This window comes from Oncorhynchus mykiss, chromosome 11 (assembly GCF_057628025.1).
Source record: "Oncorhynchus mykiss isolate SJ-2025 chromosome 11, ASM5762802v1, whole genome shotgun sequence".
NCBI lineage: Eukaryota > Metazoa > Chordata > Actinopteri > Salmoniformes > Salmonidae > Oncorhynchus > Oncorhynchus mykiss.
Window position 1 is genome coordinate 26,054,196 of NC_143032.1, and position 21,959 is coordinate 26,076,154.

Below are 21,959 nucleotides of genomic sequence, written 5' to 3' on the forward strand. Positions count from 1 at the left end.
TTGTACATCTGAAGAAATGTACATTCGTTTTCATACGCATTCACAAACGACTTTTTGCTCTACCTTACAGCTCCCTAACGGGTACCCGTAGATTGTGCCGACACCATTACAAAATAGGGATGTTCTTGCCTTAAAATCTTGTTTTTTTTGTAAGTGTTTGACTCGACGCCCCCTGTAATTGTGACTTTTATTAGATATACATGTTTTCATTGTGCACGATACACATTTACATTCTCTGATATTATTATATTAAATGCAAATAATTACTACTCCAATACAGTACACCCTACAGCTGATACAATGGTATTTTCCATAAGGTAGGGTAATGGAGAGCTGTAGCTAAGCGAAAGCGATCAAGCCTGTGACAGTGAAGAAACTTGACTTTTATTAACACATATATTAGTTAGAGGTATGTATATATTGGAAATCTTCACGTAACCTTGTTGACATGCTTCTGTAAACCATGATACTGTGATGTAGCGTGTTGTCAGTGCAAATGTATTGAAGTCGCAGCTAGCTAGCTAACGTTAGGAAGCTTCCCCAAATCGGTCGCTAGTTAGAAGTGCCGAGCTTTAACTGGATCTCTAAGCTAGCAGCTAGCAGCTATACCTAGCTAGATATTTTGGTACTTCTTCCTAGCTACATGGTTGGTTAGTAAATTTAAGGCATTGTTCGAGAAAAATATGACTGTTTGTGACTTCAATGAGTAGCTAACTAAGTGAAATAGCTATGTCTTTAACATGTAGCAACATTCTCCGAAAGTGACAAGCTAGCTTGAATGACGAATGGATAGCTGCAAGCTAGCTAGCCAGGCCTAAAAAAAAGTATTGCGGGATATCTAAGGTGAGCATTAAACTCCTCTTGCTACCTGTGACAGTTCAACTCATGTCATGAATGACTGAATATTGTTAGCATATAGCATCGCTGATGTAGTTAGCTAGCAACGTTGGGTAACATGATTACTGATTCTTTTAGCGAAATGTTTTGTTTACAATGTGTCAATTAGTTTTCTAGTAACAGCCCGTGAATTTGGTGCAACAATCGAGTTTATTCCCTTTTAACGTTTGCTATTAATATGAAATTTCGTTGATTGTTTGAATGTTGAGGTGTAACGTTAATGCAATGTAGGCCTAAATCGACATTTGTGTTACTGAGCTGATGCAGTATAATATTTAAATAATTTCCCTGCAAATTTGTACATGACCCATTTGTGATATGGCTTTTAGTTTAAGTTGTTACATTAACTGTAATTTGTTCAATTAATGTCATTAACCTTATCACAACACAATGTTTGAGATTGTAATTGCAAACAGTACTTCAAATCAGAGTTAATATCATTATGCTTCAGGCAGATCAGTGAATGATCTGTATTGTTTAATTATTGATACATATTATGTAACAGTTTAACCAATCAGAAGAGGAAAAATACCATTCATATTCGCAGTCTGATGTTTAACTAATTAAAATTGGAGTGTATATTAACTGATTCGACAACAATACATTATTCATCTGCTCTAATAATTCTCAAATAGTTTTCTCCAATATTACAGTGCTGTGCAATCACACTAATAACTGTAATTTTCCCCGCTTTATCTCAGCCTGAAGAAGAAGCCATACGATGTCCTTGAAGCCGCGGGTGGTGGACTTTGATGAAACATGGAACAAGCTACTGACGACAATCAAGGCTGTGGTGATGCTTGATTATGTGGAGAGGGCCACATGGAACGACAGATTCTCGTATCCTTTCCGTTTCAGCTCTATAGTTAAAAAAAAAAAAAAAAGTTCCCGGAAAGGTCGTTTTTTTTGTGTGTTTTAGTTTGCCTATGATTTAGGAGGCTAAATTGCCACTGGTCTGTGATTACGTAGTCGAGCCATTAAAACAAGCCAAAGTTAACTTTGGGACATTTTCAAGTTCACGTGTCACTTTTTAAATAGAAAATAATGTCTGCATGTTTTTCTTCTTCAGTGTTACATATGAATGTGTTTGACTCCTTTACTCTAAAATCAGTGACATCTATGCCTTGTGTGTTGCTTACCCAGAGCCTCTGGGTGAAAAGTTATACACAGAGACCAAGGTGTTCCTGGAGAACCATGTCAGACAATTGTACAAGGTAAATACGATTCATCATTTGGGGGAAATATATGTGATCTGTTATCTACTAAATGTTAGTCCATTAAGCTATTGATTTCACTTGATTCAGAGAAATTTCCATTGCTTAACATTGGATAGCCTAATAGCTGTATTTGTTGATTGTCTGCTTTTCATTGAGGTGCCAACTTATATTTTTTTGTCTGTAATTTCAGAAAGTTTTGGAGTCGGAGGAGAAGGTTTTAGTTATGTACCACAGATACTGGGAGGAGTATAGCAAGGGAGCAGACTACATGGATTGCTTGTACAGGTAATATCCATCATCCTTTTTATGAGTGTTTTGATGAACCCAGAGGAATAGGCGAGCCAATACACCAGGTTTAACTAAATCTGAAATAATACAGACCATCTTATATGAGTTCAGTCTTACTGTAAGCCCTATCTTTCCTATTGTTTAGTGCCAGTAAACTTGACTGTGGCTGTGTTTTGTAGGATTTTGCCACAGAAATGCGGTATGAGGTGCATGACCACTGTAGTTACTTTAGAGTTCAGTCCTTCCTGCTTCTCCCATAGGCTCCCCTCATTATTGGGGATTGTTACCTTGAAACGCTTGTCTTTGAAGTGCCAACAACCATTGACTGTTTCTGTGTGTGTCCTCTTCATTTGAAAATCAATACCCCATAGAGGTATTGAATCTATTTTTACAAGTGCACTTGGGCGGGTAATGTGTTTGTGTGTGTGTGATATCTGATAGTACTGGAGTAGAGTACTGCTATTGTATAGCTGCCAGCACTTATCACCCAGTCATGTCTATTTCCTGACCTACCCTGCCATTGACACCTTATATAAAGAACACTGCCACTTCTACAATTTAGGCTAAGCTACATTTCTCAGGTGCAGATATTTTATATTTCACATTGGTAGATGTTTTGGGAAATTTAAGACTTTGGCTACCTCACCACAGTGACAGCTTTAGATATCATCATTTTCGACAACAAGCTCCTCATCAATTTGAGAGGTAATTTAGTACGTTGACATCCCATCATTTTGTATATATACATTTGAGTTCATATCGCTTCTCATCACTGTCCTGCTGATGCTAAGTGGACAGCACAGCTGTGAAAATAACTTGTAGATAGTCTGACTGCCATCAGAGCCAGCATTTCTGTCTGCTCTCTCTCTGTGGCCTGATAGGCCCTGGGAATTTGGCCATTCACACACACTAGTGAATCTGTAGAGACTTATGGGTTGCCCATAGTGAGCTAGTCTTACCAACACTTTGGTAAATAACTCTAGATAAGAGTTAATATCAAGTGTTATTATTTTAATATGATGTTGTGTATTGCATTTTCTCTCCCCTCTTTCTAATGTAGGTACCTCAACACACAGTTCATCAAGAAGAACAAACTGACAGAGGCAGACTTGCAGTATGGCTATGGAGGGGTTGACATGAATGAACCACTTATGGAGATAGGAGAGGTAAGTCTCAATCATATCTTATTACTTACATTCTCAGTTATTCAGTACAAGTGTCACAATATATCAGTTTGCATTTCTGAGTGCTTACATACAATATTATGTGCTCATACAATTCTCCTTACTGTAATTTCAGCTAGCACTAGACATGTGGAGGAAACTGATGATTGAGCCCCTGCAAGCTGTCCTGATACGGATGCTGCTGAAAGAAGTCAAAAAGTTGGTTCTTGGTTTATATGTACAGTAGTTATTGGTTCAAATGTGCACTATGATTATACAAGGCTAGCATTGGAGGAGAAGCTCTTGAGGTGAAATGCACAGTTCTCATATTTTAGTGATTTGTTATTGTCATAATGACTTGGCCTGAAGGTTAGTTTCTGTGAAGATAAAGAAATAACTTTTTTGCTCTGTTCTGACATAGTATTGTTGTAGCAGGCTAATCCAGTTTAGGTTATTACTGTTAGGCTACTTATTGAAATACAATTGAAAACCACAAGTCACCTTCTACTCTTTTAATTCAATTATTTTGCAAGACACATTTAAATGCTGAATAGAAATGGAATCACCCCTAATGGAGTGTGTTCTCCTCCAGTGACCGGTGCGGTGAGGACCCTAATCAGAAAGTAATCCATGGGGTTATCAACTCCTTTGTTCATGTTGAACAGTACAAGAAAAAGTTTCCTCTCAAGGTGAGTAAGCATCTGTCATATGTTGGTTTCTAGATATTTCTGGACAGTGGTCATTTATGTTTACTCTATAGCCTGTTTTCCCACAGTGAATTTGTTGTTAGCTCGTCTTTGAAACTCGTTTTTTTTATATAGCCACTATGCCGTTGAATAATTGATACTGTTCGTGCTTGCCTTTGTTAATTAATGTACAGTATACTGCATGTCCATGCCGACGTGTGTGTTCTCTAAACTCACGCGTGGCTTTTCCTATGTTTCAGTTTTATCAGGAAATCTTCGAAGGGCCTTTTCTGACGAAAACAGGAGAGTATTACAAACAGGAAGCCTCCAATTTACTGCAAGAGTCCAACTGCTCACAGTATATGGAAAAGGTAAGATGGCTGTAGTAAGTCCACCTAATAGAGATCTATAGTGCTCTATGAATTATAGGATCTCTGTGGTCTAACTGTTCACAGTAGCTTTATGGAAAAGGGTAAGATGTCTGATGGACAGGTAGTGTAGTTCACTTCCTTGTTACCCGCTGCTCTCTGTTTTATTCTTTGTACATAGAATCCAAGAGCTCTACTGTTCTCTATTGTGACCCTAAGAAATACTGTTGTCTCATTGGAAGCATGTAGGCAAACCGTTGATGTTCGGGTAGTATAAATTATGAATTCAGTTAAATAGTGGGACTTGCCATTGCTACAAATGGATATGGTGTATTTTGCTGTGTGTTCTTGGTGTTAGTTTATCAGAGGCTCGGTGACTCTTGGAGCAGCTGTACACAGGCATTGCTCTGCTGTGAGTCTGCAGAGACCCATGGAGCAACCAGCTGTAGCACCGTCAGAGTTTAATCTGTGTATTACTGTTTGACTGACTGACTCTAGTGAAAAGAGATCACAGACAGTCCCTTACATTAGCTAGCTAACTCACATCATGGCTGCCGCCTGCTGCGTCTGAAATGGCACCCTATTCACTATAAACTGTAGTCCACTACTTATGGGCTTTGTGGAAAAGTAGTGCACTATATAGGGAGTAGGGTGCCATTTGGCACTTGGCCTCTGTTCACGAATGGACCTGTAAATTGGTGATCTGATAGCCCTTTAACCAGGATAAACACCACGCTGGCTTTAAAAGGCAATGGGGCAGTCGGCAGTGTGTAGGAGTGTCTGGCCATCTGTTGTTCTGCTGAGCGTGACTGAACTCCCTATAAATGGGATATGTGATATGCCTCGCTCGCTGCCCTGGCCTGCGGTTCTCATGTCCAGACCAGCCTAACGCGATCAAACTGAGGTAGCTTTCCTTTTCAGAAAAACCCAGGCGCTTTAGCTGCTTTTAGCAACGCTAGTATTTGCACACTAGAGTTGCTAGGAATTAGCTTAAAAAAAAAACGTAATAGTCTGCCGGAAGTCAACGTTAAATAACATTTAATTTAAACTTACTCTGCTGATCTTCCATAGGGTTGGTCCTTATACAGGGGGTTACATTTATACAAAAACATCTAATAGAACATAAATGAGACTTTCCAAGCGTGCGTCTGTTGTAGACCCACTTCCTCTCTACTTACCTCATGTCAAAGTAAAAGTCCTGAATGTGTGCCATACCGGCACAAAAAAATAACTTGTGGGGGACATTTATTTTTGACATGATGAAAGCAGAGAGGAACTGACCTCAACTAGGAACTTCATGGGTCTACAGCAGACCCACGTTTGGAAATTCTGTTTAATTATACGTTCCATTTGATGTTTGTTGGCAGTCATTCAGCCCTATTGGGCCTGGGCCAGTTAGCAAGTAGCGTCTTTGACATGTGCACAATTAACTGTATTTAACAAATGAATCAATCCAATGTGTTCCCTTCCCTCCCTGACTCCACCAAGGTTTTAGGACGGTTGAAAGACGAGGAGGTGCGATGTCGAAAGTACCTGCATCCCAGCTCCTACGCCAAAGTCATCCACGAATGCCAGCAGAGGATGGTGGCGGACCACCTGCAGTTCCTCCATGGGGAGTGTCAGAACATCATCCGCCAGGAGAAGAGAGACGGTCAGTCTGGTTACAGGAGCGACGGTCAGTTTGTTTGATACTAATAGATCCAGGGGCTGGCTTAGACTGTATTACTGTAGTTAGATGGTCAGTCTGTAGTTAGATAGTCAGTCTGAGAGTTAGGACAGTCTGTAAATTAGATGGTCAGTCTGTACACTGAACAAAAATATAAACGCAACATGCAACAATTTCAAAGATTGTACTGAGTTACAGTTCATATAAGGAAATCAGTTAGTTTAAATTCATTAGGCCCTAATCCATGGATTTTGGTGGTCACAGATACCTTAAAAAAAAAAAAAAAGTAGGTGCTTGGATCAGAACCAATCCGTATCTGGTGTGACCACCATTTGCCTCATGCAGCGCGACACATCTTAACATAGAGTTAATCAGGCTGTTGATTGTGGCCTGTGGAATGTTGTCCTACTCTTCAATAGCAGTGCGAAGTTGCTGGATATTGGCGGGAACTGGAACATGCTGTCGTCCATGGAGATTCAAAGCATCCCAAACATGCTCAATGAGTGACATGTCTGATGAGTATACAGGCCAGAACAGAGACATTTTCGTCATCAAGGAATTGTGCACAGATCCTTCCGACATGGGGTTGTGCATTATCATGTTGAAACATGTGGTGATGGCGGCGGATGAATGGTACAACAATGGGCCTCGGGATCTTGTCACGGTATCTCTGGGCATTCAAATTGCCATCGATTAAATTTTGTTCGCTGTCTGTAGTTTATGTCTGCCCATACCATAACCCCACCGCCACCATGGGGCACTCTGTTCACAGTGTTGAAATCAGCAAATAGCTCGCCACACAATGCCATACACACTGTCTGCTATCTTGCCGGTACAATTGAAACCGGGATTCATCTGTGAAGAGCACACTTCTCCAGCGTGCCAGTGGCTGTCGAAGTTGAGCATTTGCCCACTAAAGTCAGTTACGATGCCAAACTGCAGTCAGGTCAAGACCCTGGTGAGGACGACAAACATGCAGATGAGCTTCCCTGAGACGGTTTATGACAGTTTGTGCAGCAATTCCTTCAGTTGTGCAAACCCATAGTTTCATCAGCTGTCTGGGTGGCTGGTCTCAGACGATCCTGCAGGTGAAGAAGCCGAATGTGGAGGTCCTGGGGTGGCGTGGTTACACACGGTCTGCGTTTGTGAGGCCGGTTGGATGTACTGCCAAAATGTCTAACGTCTCGATCACACTGACAGCGTCATTGCATATCCAACGGAACGCTGCGTTTGCCTTGCAGCATAGTGTTAGAGGCAGTGCGTTGTGTGGTGCATACGCTGGATTTATCGAATGTATGCAATCAAACTATGTGTAGACGGCTTGACAGAAATGGTAGTAGAAGGTGAATGTTGAACTTTTGTTGCACACACATCCAGACGATGCTGCGTATGATTTTGCGCAAAGACGCTATTGGTGTGAAACGTAAAACAATTTGAGGCGGGTTATGGTCGAAAAATTCTCTGCCAACAGCTCTGGTGGACATTCCTGCAGTCAGCATGCCAATTGCATACTCCCTCAACATGACATCTGTGGCATTGTGTTCTGTGACAAAATTGCACATTGTAGAGTGGCCTTTTGTCCCCAGCAGGGGCGCCGTGTGTAAGGATTATGCTGTTTAATCAGCTTCTTGATATGCCACACCTGTCAGGTGGATGGATTATCTTGGCAAAGGAAAAATGCTCACTAACAGGGATGTAAGCAAACTTGTGCACAGAATTAGAGAGAAATAAGCTTTTAGTACGTACAGTTGAAGTAGGAAGTTTACATACACCTTAGCCAAATACATTTAAACTCAGTTTTTCACATTATCTGACATTTAATCCTAGGAAAAATTCCCTGTTTTAGGTCAGTTAGAATTACCACTTTATTTTAAGAATGTGAAATGTCAGAATAATAGTAGAAATAATTATTTATTTCAGCTTTTATTTCTTTCATCACATTCCCAGTGGGTCAGAAGTTTACATACACTCAATTAGTATTTGGTAGCATTGCCTTTAAAATTGTTTAACTTGAGTCAAACGTTTCAGGTAGCCTTCCACAAACTTCCCACAATAAGTTGGGTGAATTTTGGCCCATTCCTCCTGACAGAGCTGGTGTAACAGAGTCAGGTTTGTAGGCCTCTTTGTTCACACACTTTTTCAGTTCTGCACACAAATCTTCTATAGAATTGAGGTCAAGGCTTTGTGATGGCCACTCCAATACCTTGACTTTGTTGTCCTTAAGCCATTTTGCCACAACTTTGGAAGTATGCTTGGGGTCATTGTCCATTTGGAAGACCCATTTGCGACCAAGCTTTAACTTCCTGACTGATGTCTTGAGATGTTGCTTCAATACATTCATATCATTTTTTTCCTCATGATGCCATCTATTTTGTGAAGTGCACCAGTTCCTCCTGCAGCAAAGCACCCCCACAACATGATGCCGCTACCACCGTGCTTGGGATGGTGTTCTTCGGCTTGCAAGTCTCCCCTTTTTCCTCCAAACATAACGATGGTCATTATGGCCAAACAGTTCTATTTTTGTTTCATCAGACCAGAGGACATTTCTCCAAAAAGTACAATCTTTGTCCCCATGTGCAGTTGCAAACCGTAGTCTGGCTTTTTTAATTGAGGTTTTGGAGCAGTGGCTTCTTCCTTGTTGAGCGGCCTTTCAAGTTATGGGATTAGTTTATGGGATTAGTTTTACTGTGGATTTAGATAATTTTGTACCTGTTTCCTCCAGCATCTTCACAAAGTCCATTGCTGCAGTTCTGGGATTGATTTGCACTTTTCTCACCAAAGGACATTAATCTCTAGGAGACAGAACTCGTCTCCTTCCTGAGCGGTAATGACCGCCGCGTGGTCCCATTGTGTTTATACTTGCGTACTATTGTTTGTACAGATGAACATGCGTTCAGGCACATTCAGGCGTTTGGAAATTGCTCCTAAGGATGAACCAGACTTGTGGAGGTCTATAATTCTTTTTCTGAGGTCTTGGCTGATTTATTTGGGTTTTCCCATGATGTCAAGCAAAGAGGCACTGAGATTGAAGGTAGGCCATGAAATACATCCACAGGTACACCTCCAATTGATTCAAATTATGTCAATTAGCCTATCAGAAGCTTCTAAAGCCGTGACATCATTTTATGGAATTTTCCAAGCTGTTTCAAGGCACAGTCAACTTAGTGTATGTAAACTTCTGACCCACTGGAATTGTGATAGGTTATTTCACTTATAATTCAATATGTCTGTAAACAATTGTTAGAAAAATTACTTGTCATGCACAAAGTAAATGTCCTAACCGACTTGACAGAACTATAGTTTGTTAACAAGAAATTTGTGGAGTGGTTGAAAAATGAGTTTTAATGACTCCAACCTAAGTGTATGTAATCTTTCGACTTCAACTATATGGAACATTTCTGGGATCTTTTATTTCAGCTCATGCAACATGGGACCAACACTTGTTGCGTTTTATAATTTTGTTTAGTGTAGATAGGCAGTATAGTTAGATGGTCAGTCTGGTAGCTACTAGCCTATAGATCCAGGGGCTGGCTTAAAACCAGTGTTAATTAAGCACAGGTCATCCTTTCTTTGGCGATTGAGCAGGCTGTATTTGACCTGGCTGGCTAAATCCCATATGTTTCTGGCCATTACCATAGCAAATAGCTATCAGATTTCAAATTGACCATAGAACATCCAGCTGTGGCTGACTGTGAAGAGCTCCACAACCCCCCCCCCCCCCCCCCATCTCTTCCCCTCTCTCCCCCCTACAGACATGGCTAACATGTACACCCTGCTGCGAGCCGTGTCCAGTGGTTTACCTCACATGATCCAGGAGCTCCAGGTCCATATCCACGACGAGGGCATCCGAGCCACCAGTAACCTCTCTCAGGAAAACGTACGTCACATCTCCACCTCCCCAAGTTATCACTCTACATTATCAGTATGCATGATCAGATGGTGTTTTTAGATGTCATGTTCTTTTACAATACAAAACATACACTGACAACAGCCTACAGACTCACGTCAACGACATCACCCATGCCCCAGACCCACCTGCTCACACCCCCATCTCCAGCGCCCGCATCACTCTCCGCCTCATGGCCTCAAACGGCACCATTTTGTTTCTATCCGTCACCCCCGCACTTTCAACATTTAGATAAGAAAGCATTTGACCTTTCCATTGTGTTAACTATGGAGGATTTGTTGATTTCCAGTTTTTAAGTATACACTTTTGTTTACGATGATTGGCAAGAAAAGTATCGTCCAATCCTTCGGTATCTCACTGCACCCTCATTTGCCATGTCTTATAATATGCAGACAGACGGATTACATTGTACTACTTCTGACAGTCATCTTTCAAACTCCGTCCGTAACTTTTCGAAGAAGTTCCTAGAAGTCATGGATTATTGAGTCATTATTAGTTTCCCACTTAAAGACATGACTCTGCCATTGTGCTGTACAATTTGTGAATGTAGTGTCTTGTATAATACATTCTATACATTAGTTTTATACTGGATTAAGCATACATTTTTGTCAACTGTAATTTCGTAAGTTATGTCCCAACGGCAATTATTTCTACGTCTGGGTTCCAATAGTTCATCTTTTTTTTTCCCCCTAAGTGATTGTCAGGTTTTGCATAGCTAACCTATAATATGAATATCCTTTTCTGACTCAAATATTTGACTCACATGATCATTGTCATAAACCTGATATGACAAGAATAGGTCACCAGTAACCCGTCTCAGTAAAACGGCAGTCCAAATGGGTTGTTTTGGGGGCTTAAAACACTAGCTATACGTGATCAGATTATCAATAACTCACAGCTCACACACACAACCCTTTAAACCCCCTATGCTCCTTTTAAATCCCCTCTTTCAAAGTCACCGAGGTCTCTTCTAGCCATGGTAGTCAAAATAATGGGCAACTTGGCATTTTAATACATGATGGAATGTTAATTGCCACACCTGCGTTACCATATTTCTACAGTTTATCTTAAAATGAGATTTTAACCTTAACCACACTGTTTACCTTATGCCTAACCCTAAATGTAAATTAAGACCAAAAAGCATTAAAAAAAATCTCTATATATATATATATATATATATATATATATATATATATATATGCAATTTTGATTAATGGAAACCACTTTCAATATACTTTATATCCCTGATTTACTCAGGTGGTTCCTTTATTTTGGCTGGTACCGGTATCTGATTATATCGCTAACATAATATAACAGGCCACTGCTAAACCTCCTGTTGTTTCATTTGGTTCCCTCCCCAGATGCCAACCCTGTTTGTGGAGTCCGTGTTGGAGGTTCACAGTAAATTTGTTCAGCTCATTAACACAGTGCTGAATGGGGATCAGCACTTCATGAGCGCACTTGATAAGGTATTATCATTATGACTCCCTGGCAAAATCACAATGTGGACACTAGACAGTTAATACCAGTAGGTGGCGGCAGTGAGATGTTTGTCTTCACTATAGGATGTGCTTCCAGATTGTTCCTCACTCCCTGCGGGAAAGAATCAAGTTTGTATATATGAAGGCTCTTCGTTGGTTAAATCATAACTGTTAACTCTTGGTATATATACGTCTAAGCTGTAGATGTACAGAAACTGATGACGTAAAATGACTGCCTTGTTTGATACTCCCCAGGCTTTGACGTCAGTGGTTAACCACAGGGAGCCCAAATCCATCTGCAAAGCACCTGAACTGGTGAGGCTCATTCATAACACCCGAGGTTTGGAAATGTGTGGTGTTATAAGATCATACCCTGGTAATAGACAAAGTAAAAACCCTGTGCACAGCAGTGGGTCTAGATCTCTACTACTTTACCTGTGTGCGTTTAAAAAAAATATATATATATATATTTTGTAGACCATAGTAATGTCTGACCGTGTGGTGTTTTGCCATTTATCCATATAGCTCGCCAAGTATTGTGACAATCTGCTGAAGAAGTCTGCAAAGGGAATGACAGAGAACGAGGTGGAAGACAAGCTGACCAGCTTCATTACCGTGTTCAAGTACATAGATGACAAGGACGTTTTTCAAAAGGTAGCTGGCAGACGCCAGCTGGCATTAGTATTAGCTGGCAGACGGTAGCTGGCATTAGCGTCATTATCTCAAATGACCAGGAATATTGACTGCTAGTATGGCTGCTTTTTATTCCTTCCAGACTGAATTTGTGATTCACTTAAAGAGCATTAAACAAACAGATGTTTTTTTTTTTTTTTTTTGGAAGCTGAGATAATGAATTGATGTTTTGTTTTCTACTTAATGATGTTTTTCACTCTCTCTCTCTCTCTCCCCCTCCTTTCTTTCTTTCGCACAGTTTTATGCAAGAATGTTAGCCAAGCGGTTAATACACGGGCTGTCTTTGTCCATGGACTCGGAAGAAGCCATGATCAACAAACTAAAGGTGAAATAAGACTCTTTTCAACTTTAGCAGGCGCCGGTTAAGGTCTTTCTTGCATAAAATAAGCCTTTTCCAAGACAGAAAGGCTTCTGACGTGTGGGATAATCTCCTGTTTCTGTAGCGTGAAAAACCTTGACGTACAAGTACACTCCCTGGACAAGACGCTAACGGAATGCCAATAATTCATGCCATAATTAAGCATCACTCTCTAAACTGTCCGTTGTTCACTTTAAAATGCTTTTCCACATAACTCTCAAACCAACCCTTAAAGCAGTGATATTTAAAGTCAGAGTTGTGACACCTAGTGCGATCGTGGGGGGAACTGCAGAGGGGTAGACAAAATAAAAACGTTTTTAAAAAGTTTTTCTTCTATGGAACAATATACAAACATTTTTGAGAAAGATTATTTGAAAAAAAACCAATTTTGAGTAAATGTATTTTTGGTTAATTTAAATTTTAATAAGAGATCAAGATGTAATGATTTGAAGGTTATTTGTTGTTTTAAAAATGTAAATTTTAAGATTGTGTCTTTGGTCGGGTCACGAGAAATACTTGCGGGAAAAATGTGTTCCTTGCTGAAAGAGTATGAATACCACTGCCTCCAAGACGTCCTCCAGTGATTTTCGAACTTTTTACTCTTATGGGAATCCGTGATGTCATCGACCTCCCCTTGCTTGAGGAACAAAAGAGGAAGCCCCCCCCCCAAACACACACACACACTTCTCCCTTTCCCAGGTATAACGCTGTGAACTCTCTCTCCCCCCTGCAGCAAGCGTGCGGCTACGAGTTCACAAGCAAGCTCCACAGAATGTACACAGACATGAGTGTCAGCGCAGACCTGAACAACAAATTCAACAACTTCATCAAGACCCAGGAATCACCGGTCGAACTGGGCATCAGCTTCCAGATCTACGTATTACAGGTGAGAGGTGGTTGTTACTAGGGCTGGCGTTTGCCAGGGACCTCGTGATACGATATTATCACCATACTTACAGTAGTTGCTGGTACAATTAAGGTGATTATCACGGTTTTTCCAAACATATTGCTCACTATATGAATGCTGCAGAGAGATGAGAGAGCACGATTAGAAGGGGTTTTGATCAGTCAGGGAAATTAAAAGTGCTGAAAACATTTTGGCTCACTATTTAAAAAGATTGAGAACAAGCTATAGAATGAAAAATACAGGTGTTTTAAAATGTTATCCCCCACCCCCCCCACCCAGTAGTTGTTACTGTCACATCAAAGAATATAATGGAATAACTTTGTTTTTCCCGAGGGGAAACTTCTGGAGTGGTCGGGATTTTTTTAAATTTAACATAGGCCAGGCATACTTGAGGTTACACATATAACACAAAACCGAGGACAGAGAGTGGCCAAATGACATCATCATAGCCATTACCAATAGTAGAACTGGACTCCCTGCTAGGAAAGAAAACACCAATGTGTTTTTTTTCCGAATAAATTGGTTGTTGTGACAGTACAGTGAAACAGGGTAATTGGGGAATTATCTGTGGTTTTTAAAGTAGTTTTTAAAGATTAGGCAACTTCAGGCACGTTTGCTGTGAAGCTCAATGACTATGGTGGTGGAGATATCTTACCATGTGTGTCTGCGCATGTGTGTGTCGGCTCGTTGCAGGCAGGAGCCTGGCCCCTCACACACGTCCCCTCCTCTACCTTTGCCATCCCACAAGAGCTGGAGAAGAGTGTTCAGATGGTGAGTAGTGGTTCTGGAGACGTGGTTGTTTTAGAGAGGGCCGTGCCCATAGAGATATAACAGTATCTTTCTGTGGTTCCCAAAGATTACACATGGCTGTTCAACAAAACTGCAGATGTTAATCTTATGTCATTCTGACATGATTGTTTTCCTCTGCAGTTTGAGTTGTTCTATAATCAGCACTTCAGCGGGAGGAAGTTGACCTGGCTGCACTATCTCTGCACAGGTACACACACACACACACACACACACACACACACACACACGCAGCAAATGATAGTAGCACAGAAACCCAGTGCAAAATATGTGGAATGTTTAGTTGACAGCAGTAGGGAAGAGTTTGGTAATTTGAGCCAAAGGTGAGTGTTGTCACTAGGAAACCATACACAAAATGTATAATTTTACCAAATATTTAGGAAAATGTCATCATTTCATTGAGTATGTGAAGGAAGAAACAAAATGGAAAAAGTGGTAAGCAAGTTAGGTCCAAAAAACAGATTTTCACCAAGTCAAATTAGTTTGTGTTAATAGGTTTCAAGATGCTTTGAATCTAAGTAGATTGTTTTAAGATTGTTCTATACATCAGTTGGGGTCTCTATAAGCTACAATATGAGGTACTTAACCTAGCATAAAAGTGCATCCTTCTAGCTGTGTGGGCTAATCTAGTCAAAATGTTTGCCTTGGGGTAAGTTGATCCAATGGCAAGTTGAGCAAATTGATGTGTTTTCTTCCCAGGCGTAATGGCACATTGTCGCTGGGATATGAGGTAACAACAATGTTAAAAGTGTAAAAAAAGAAAGTACAGTGTTTGTTAGGCGTTAAAATGATTAAAATACCAAAAAGCGATTGCATTGTGTTTGGGAAATATAATATTTCATTCAGTACAGACATTTGTAGGGGGCTTAATTTACCCTGTCTCAGGGCTCAACTTACCCCATACCGGAGTAAGTTGTGCTATGAGACCACCTTTTAAAAATAAAAAAATACAATTAGACAAGCTATGTTTTCAAAACTCTGTTTACATGAATTCTGATTATTTCCAGGGATGCACAACATCCTGAAACATATATGTAGATATCTTTGTTGGAAAGAATACTGTATTTTTATTGACAGAGTGATGCTGAATATAAACTGGCTCAACTTACCCCCCCCCCCAGTTTCACTGAAACTGAAATCGCATCCATAGCTCAACAAGAGTAACAGGGTGAGACTTCTATAGTCTGAAATGGATTGTCTGCATGCACTGCAGGGTGTTTTATCCCAAATCAGTGTGACACTACGACAGGTCCATGTTAGAGAGGCTCTGATTCTACCTAACACTGAGCTGCACCTGGCACCACTACTACATGATCCATGAAATCACACAGCGCTAAGACCGTGATGACTCCTTCTAACATTACAACAGCATACATTCCCCACACAAACACTGCAATTAATGGATTGGAACTAAATCCCTCTTTGCGGTTACAAGAATACCCAGAGAACACTTTTGTCTGATTTCTCCTTGGTTTTTCTTTCAAGCAGTTATCAGTAGGTGTGGCGAATAAGATGGTGGTATTGATATACAGCATTGGTGGTGATGATGGTAATGATTGGCACCCTTCTTCTTCAGGTGAGGTGAAGATGAACTATCTCTCCAAGCCCTACGTTGCCATGGTGACCACCTACCAGATGGCGGTGCTGCTGGCGTTCAACAACAGTGAGACGGTGTGTTACCAAACCGACATGTTTAGTGGAAATGGGCTGTCTTAACTGTGCCTTAACTAAGTAGTCACTTAGCTCGCTATCATATCCTAACAGGTAGGCTACAAGGAGCTCCAGGACTCCACCCAGATGAATGAGAAAGAGCTTCAGAAGACCATCAAGTCCCTGCTGGATGTCAAGATGCTCAACCACGACTCCCAAAAGGTCAGGGGTCAGGTGTCAGCAGCCACAGATTCACCTGGAGATCTGGAGTCAGCAGGGTCTTCTTTATTGGTTAGGAGGATTTTAAAGCATCTCATCTTGGCATTTGTGTTAATCCTCAGTTCTTTTGGATACTCTCATCAGTCAGCGGGTAACTATTTTTCTCGTCTTCAGGAGGAAATCGAGGCAGAGTCCACATTTTCACTAAATATGAGTTTCACCAGTAAAAGAACAAAGTTCAAGATCACAACGTCAATGCAGAAAGACACACCACAGGTACAGTACCCTATACCCTTGATTGCTCATCCTACAATGCAAACACATCTGCTGTTGTCTGTGTCAACATGTCTGCCTCCGTGTAAAGCCCTATATCTGTGTTTCCAACCCTGCAGGAGATGGAGCAGACGAGGAGTGCAGTGGACGAGGACCGCAAAATGTATTTACAAGCTGCTATCGTGAGAATCATGAAGGCACGCAAAGTGCTCAGACACAATGCCCTCATACAGGAGGTGAGTTTTAATGTCGCACACGTCCAACCATGTACAGGGGATCGACACAATCTCGTAAGACTGACTGTCCTACAAAATCCTCGACTTCGGCGATGTCATTTACAAAATAGCTTCCAACACTCTACTCAACAAATTGGATGCAATCTATCACAGTGCCATCTGTTTTGTCACCAAATCCCCATAAATACTACCCACCACTGCGACCTGTACTCTCTCGTTGGCTGGCCCTCGCTACATACTCGTCGCCAAACCCACTGGCTCCAGGTCATCTGCAAGTCTTTGCTAGGTAAAGCCCCGCCTTATCTCAGCTCACTGGTCACCATAGTAGCACCCACCCGCAGCACGCGCTCCAAGCAGGTATATTTCACTGGTCAACCCCAAAGTCGACACCTCCTTTGGCCGCCTTTCCTTCCAGTTCTCTGCTGCCAATGACTGGAAAGAACTGCAAAAATCACTGAAGCTGGAGACTCATATCTCCCTCACTAGCTTCAAGCACCAGCTGTCAGAGCAGCTCACAGATAATTGCACCTGTACATAGCCCATCAGTAAATAGCCCACCCAACTACCTCTTCCCCATACGGTATTTATTTATTTATTTTGCTCCTTTGCACCCTAGTATCTACTTGCACACTCATCTTTTGCACATCTATCACTTCAGTGTTTAATTGCTATATTGTAATTACCTTGCCACTATGGCCTATTTTATTGCCTTACCTCCCTTATCTTACCTCATTTGCACACACTCTATATAGACTTGTTCTACTGTATTATTGACTGTATGTTTGTTTATTCCATGTGGAACTCTGTTTTTGTCGCACTGCTTTGCTTTATCTTGGCCAGGTCGCAGTTGTAAATGAGAACTTCTCAACTAGCCTACCTGGTTAAATAAAGGTGAAATTAAAAAATGTAATAAAAAAAACACAAGTTACTGTACACGAACTGAACAGATGCCTGAGATAGAGGGAGACACTAGCCTGGTCCCAGATCTGTTTGTGCTGTCTTGTCAATGGCCATAGGAGTTTTTTACACCGCACCAGCAGATTTGGGAACAGGCAAGGGAGATACAGGTTGAGACATGGAAATGGAGAGATCCAATGGTTTCCCCGAGATCACAGCACTGTCTTTCCCCTGCCAGAGGGAGTACTGTGTCCTCCCTGGTGTGCCTCTCTAACCTATGTCTCTTCCTGTGTTGATGTTCTACTTTGTTGTCAGGTGGGTGAATTCCTTCCCTGATGGTAAGATACTGTTATGCCGTCTGTGAGTCGAGAACCCAGAACAGAGAGATGTGTCAGGATGGAATGAGTGTCTCTCCTTAGGGATGTCAGAACACGCCTGCGGACTGGAGAGACGGGCCCTTGCTCTCAGCTGTCACCTCTTTCTCCCTCGCTCTCTCTCATGTACTCACTCACCATATTCTTTCTCCCTAACAACACACCACCTCCAACTGCTGTTTTTATTTTTCTGTTTGTACTTTAAATGGTTCAATATTTGTTATTTCAGTCAAAGCATATAATGAGGGCATACGTGACTGCTTTAGTGGCTTACCTATCCCACCACATATGCACCCCTCATCTCTTGAGCAATCGCATACTGTTCCATGCTTGCAACACCTCTCCATGGAGAGATTGGTACATACCCGAGATGCTGGTTGCCCAGGGCCAACCTGTGATGTGGTCTCTAACTCCTGCATGTGCTCTCACTGGTCCTTGGGCTGTACGTGATTGCGCAAGAGAAGAGCTGTATTATCACTAGGTGCGTGAGATAACTGAGCACCGCTCCAAGGGAGGTTCTGTAGCAAATTGAACGGAAGGCGAGTGTATCAGAACGGCCTTTCAGTACAGACTGGATTTCTTTACACATCCAGTAAACCTCTCAGAGCTCACTCTATGGCTTTACAGACCATTCCATTGGGCACAGCTGTACTATCGCAAGCAAAGGCAGTTGAGGTTGATTGTTTTTGTTAATATCCAGCTGGAGAAATAAACGACATGCTGCAACAGGAAAAATAACAATATCGAATCTGGAGGGAATGTTCACTGCGTTGACGATGGATCTATTAACCAACGACAGAGTAACGCAGCTTGTTAATTTCTCTCTCTGTCTATTTCTCCACTCAGGTCATCAACCAGTCCAAAGCCAGATTTAACCCCAGTATCAGCATGATCAAGAAGTGCATTGAGGTGCTCATCGACAAGCAGTACATCGAGAGGAGCCAGAGCTCTGCAGACGAGTATAGCTACGTGGCGTAATGGTGTATAAGGCCCCTACCCCAACCAACTGCTGGCTAAGCAAAGAACGACAGAGGCCATTCTTCATTTATTTTTGGGCTGTCGCTGTCTCGCATGCTCCTATACGGAGGGAGGGATGAAGCAGGTCTGTGGGCCTCCATCTTGGAAACAAACAAAACTGTTCAACCCAGACAGCCACCGAGTCATGACACCCTCTGGCCCCCATCCCCCCCCTCATCTGATTTTATGCTGTTTACAACATCACCAGTGCCACGCACCCATTGCGTCAATGGAAAATGCCTGTAGGTATCTGAGCGCAAAGCTGATAATACATTTTTGGTCGACTTAGCCGAAAACAAAAAAAGAATGGGGGGAAAAAAGCGAGTGAGCTGTGACATTGACAAAAAATGTTAGAGACTAGACGCGGAAAACCATGCTTTCTTTTCTCACGTTTGCAGTTGTTTTTAAATGTATCGAAGTTTAAAAGAAATATTGTAATAAAACCGGTAAACTGATAATTGTATCTACTTTCAAATGTAAAGAAAAAAAAACAAGTTGAGGTGACAAACATGATCCTGCTGCTTGTCAAATAAATAAATAAAATACTGAGGGTTTTTGGTAAATAATTCAAAGGAGTGTGTATGGGTCAGTGTGATGAAAAATGAACAGGATGGATGTATTGTCTATTACCAAAGCCTACCTCCAGGGGGAGTGCAAGGGGACACATTATTATTACTGAAGGAGTTACAAATTGTTATGTAATTTACAATCCTGTATTCTTGTATTCCAATGCTGTTGATTGCTTTATTTGTTAATTCATAAGACGAGAACCAGGGTCCACTGGTCACAACGCCTGGCCAACCAGTAGCTCTGCCCAAGGACCAGTGAGAAGATCTACGGCCGTATGTATCGAGCATCTCCGAGTAGGAGTGCTGATCTAGGGTTAGGTCATTCCTGTCCATATAATCCCATTTTATGATTTAAAAGACTAAACTGATCCTAGATCTGTAGTCCTACTGTGAGGCTGAGATTTGCTGATCACTGTTTCAGGCATTCTGAGCTGGGCGACAGCAGTCTCATACTGTGAGTACCCTGAAGACCACATAAAACAGAGGACCAACCAGCTGTCATGATTAACAGAGAGCTATGGCATGCCATGATCTGGCATTTGGTCCCCATATGCATGTAAGCACATAACTTAGTATAAGGTTTATTTAAATACCACCCATTTGGAGGGATCCATTGCGAATATATAGGTTTGTTTCTTAGCCTCATCTGATTAATCTAACAATGGATGTATTACAGAATAAAATATGTATTACCATTTGAATTAATGTGATGGATTATTTGGGAGATGGGACTGCATTCCAGCTGACTTGGACGTGCTCCCTCGTCACTAGCATGCAGCGTGGTCATCTATCCAGATGTGCTCTGTCCCTGGTACATCTATCCAGATGTTCTCCTGCCTCCCTCTGTCCCTCTCCACAAATCTCTCTCCCACGTCTGTCGTCTGCTGCTCATCAGGGCCATTAGAACTTTCATTTGGACAATGGAATTTGGCTGGATTATAGCATATTTATATTCGCGATTCACATGAGGCATGCAGATATTGCATACTGGTTTAGAGGCATATTTGAAGACCTTTTCGTCCTCAGTCACAAACAGTCTGTCTGCACAACGTGACAAACCGTTCTAGTGAAAGCATGCAGCATGGTCATCTATCCAGATGTGCTCTGTCCCTCTCCAAAAATCCATCTGCCGTCCCTCTGCTGATCAGGACCATTAGCGCTGCAATTTAGACAACTGAATACTTGGCTGGATTCTACTCAGAATATCTATTCATGAAAGCAGAGCTGACAGAGAGCGGCCAACTGGTGCGTCCTGGAAAAAAATGTCCTAAACTGAGTGAGAGGGAGGATATTCGTCAATGGCCTGTGTTCCTTGTAGGAGGCATGGGCTGAAGCCAATAAGTAATTCGCGATTCCCAATATATGCTATTGCATAGCCCTACTACCGGAGAGGAGGAATATTTATATGTGCTTACAAAAATGTGCATACCATGAGAAACTGTTCAAATTGAGACCATTAAACACCTTTTTAGGCAAGCATAGACAGAGCTTTAGAGATGTATTTATTTTTTACCCTAAAATAGATTGTCTATGGTGTAAAGGTCACTGACATTGGTGTATTATTATAATGAGGTAAGAGTAAACTTGGAAGCGCTGACCCGAGCAAAAAATAAAAAATCTAAAACTTCAACAGTCTTGACCGGTATGTTTTTCTTGCACATTAAGAGACTGTTTAAGGACCTGATCATTTTTCCAAAAAATTATTATTGAAAATAGAATAGAGTAGAACATAACAGAATAATGTTGAAAATAACAGAATAGGCTAAAATATACGAAAATAGACTGAACAAAAATATAAACACAATATGCAACAATTTCAACGATTTTAGTGTGTTACATATAAGGAAATCCGTCAATTGAAATTTGGGCTCCCGAGTGGTGCGTCTCAGTGCTAGATGCATCACTACAGACCCTAGTTCGATTCCAGGCTGTATTACAACCGGCCGTGATTGGGAGTCCCATAGGGCGTCACACAATTGGCCCAGCGTCGCCCGGGTTAGGGTTTGGTCGGGGTTGTCATTGTAAATAAGAATTTGTTCTTAACTGACTTGCCTAGTTAAATAAAGGTTAAAGTAAAAACAAAATCAATAAAGACCTAATCTATGGATTTCATGGGCTTGGGGGGCATAGGCCCACCCACTTGGGAGCCAGGCCCAGCCAATCAGAATGCGTTATTCCCCACAAAGGGGCTTTATTACAGACATAAATACCCCTCAGTTTCATCAGCTGGCTGGTCTCAGACGATCCCACAAGCGAAGAAGCTGGATGTGGAGGTCCTGGGCTGGC

The 21,959-nt window shown here is 41.5% G+C and overlaps 2 protein-coding genes across 8 annotated transcripts in view; one reads left to right on the forward strand and one right to left on the reverse strand.

The window, feature by feature from the left end:
- The window catches only part of ccny (cyclin Y), a 292,558-nt gene that overhangs the window by 82,318 nt on the left and 188,281 nt on the right, over positions 1 to 21,959 (reverse strand). The gene's annotated exons all lie outside the window — the stretch shown is intronic.
- LOC110536590 (cullin-2) lies at positions 116 to 19,653 on the forward strand. Of its 6 annotated transcripts, none has more exons than XM_036935233.2 (23): positions 295 to 409; positions 747 to 843; positions 1,599 to 1,737; positions 2,009 to 2,111; positions 2,305 to 2,399; positions 3,463 to 3,568; positions 3,702 to 3,784; positions 4,158 to 4,254; positions 4,512 to 4,622; positions 6,108 to 6,294; positions 10,038 to 10,162; positions 11,554 to 11,661; positions 11,929 to 11,988; positions 12,199 to 12,327; positions 12,605 to 12,691; positions 13,458 to 13,610; positions 14,325 to 14,402; positions 14,562 to 14,628; positions 16,015 to 16,109; positions 16,203 to 16,379; positions 16,482 to 16,583; positions 16,700 to 16,816; positions 18,934 to 19,653. In XM_036935233.2, the coding sequence occupies exons 3-23, from the start codon at positions 1,619 to 1,621 to the stop codon at positions 19,063 to 19,065; spliced, it is 2,331 nt and encodes a 776-aa protein (XP_036791128.1). In that variant the 5' UTR covers positions 295 to 409; positions 747 to 843; positions 1,599 to 1,618; the 3' UTR covers positions 19,066 to 19,653. The 6 variants fall into 6 exon arrangements, with proteins under 6 accessions (XP_036791129.1, XP_036791130.1, XP_090045911.1 ...); XM_090189783.1 differs by having other exon boundaries at positions 6,108 to 6,270; XM_036935234.2 differs by lacking the exon at positions 747 to 843 and having other exon boundaries at positions 116 to 409.

Coding starts and splice junctions, on each gene's coding strand:
- LOC110536590 (XM_036935234.2), top strand. CDS start 1,619: ATGTCCTTGAAGCCGCGGGTGGTGGACTTTGATGAAACATGGAACAAG. Junction 12,692..13,457: donor CCATGATCAACAAACTAAAG/GTGAAATAAGAC, acceptor TCCCCCCTGCAG/CAAGCGTGCGGCTACGAGTT. Junction 16,584..16,699: donor TGCAGAAAGACACACCACAG/GTACAGTACCCT, acceptor CCAACCCTGCAG/GAGATGGAGCAGACGAGGAG.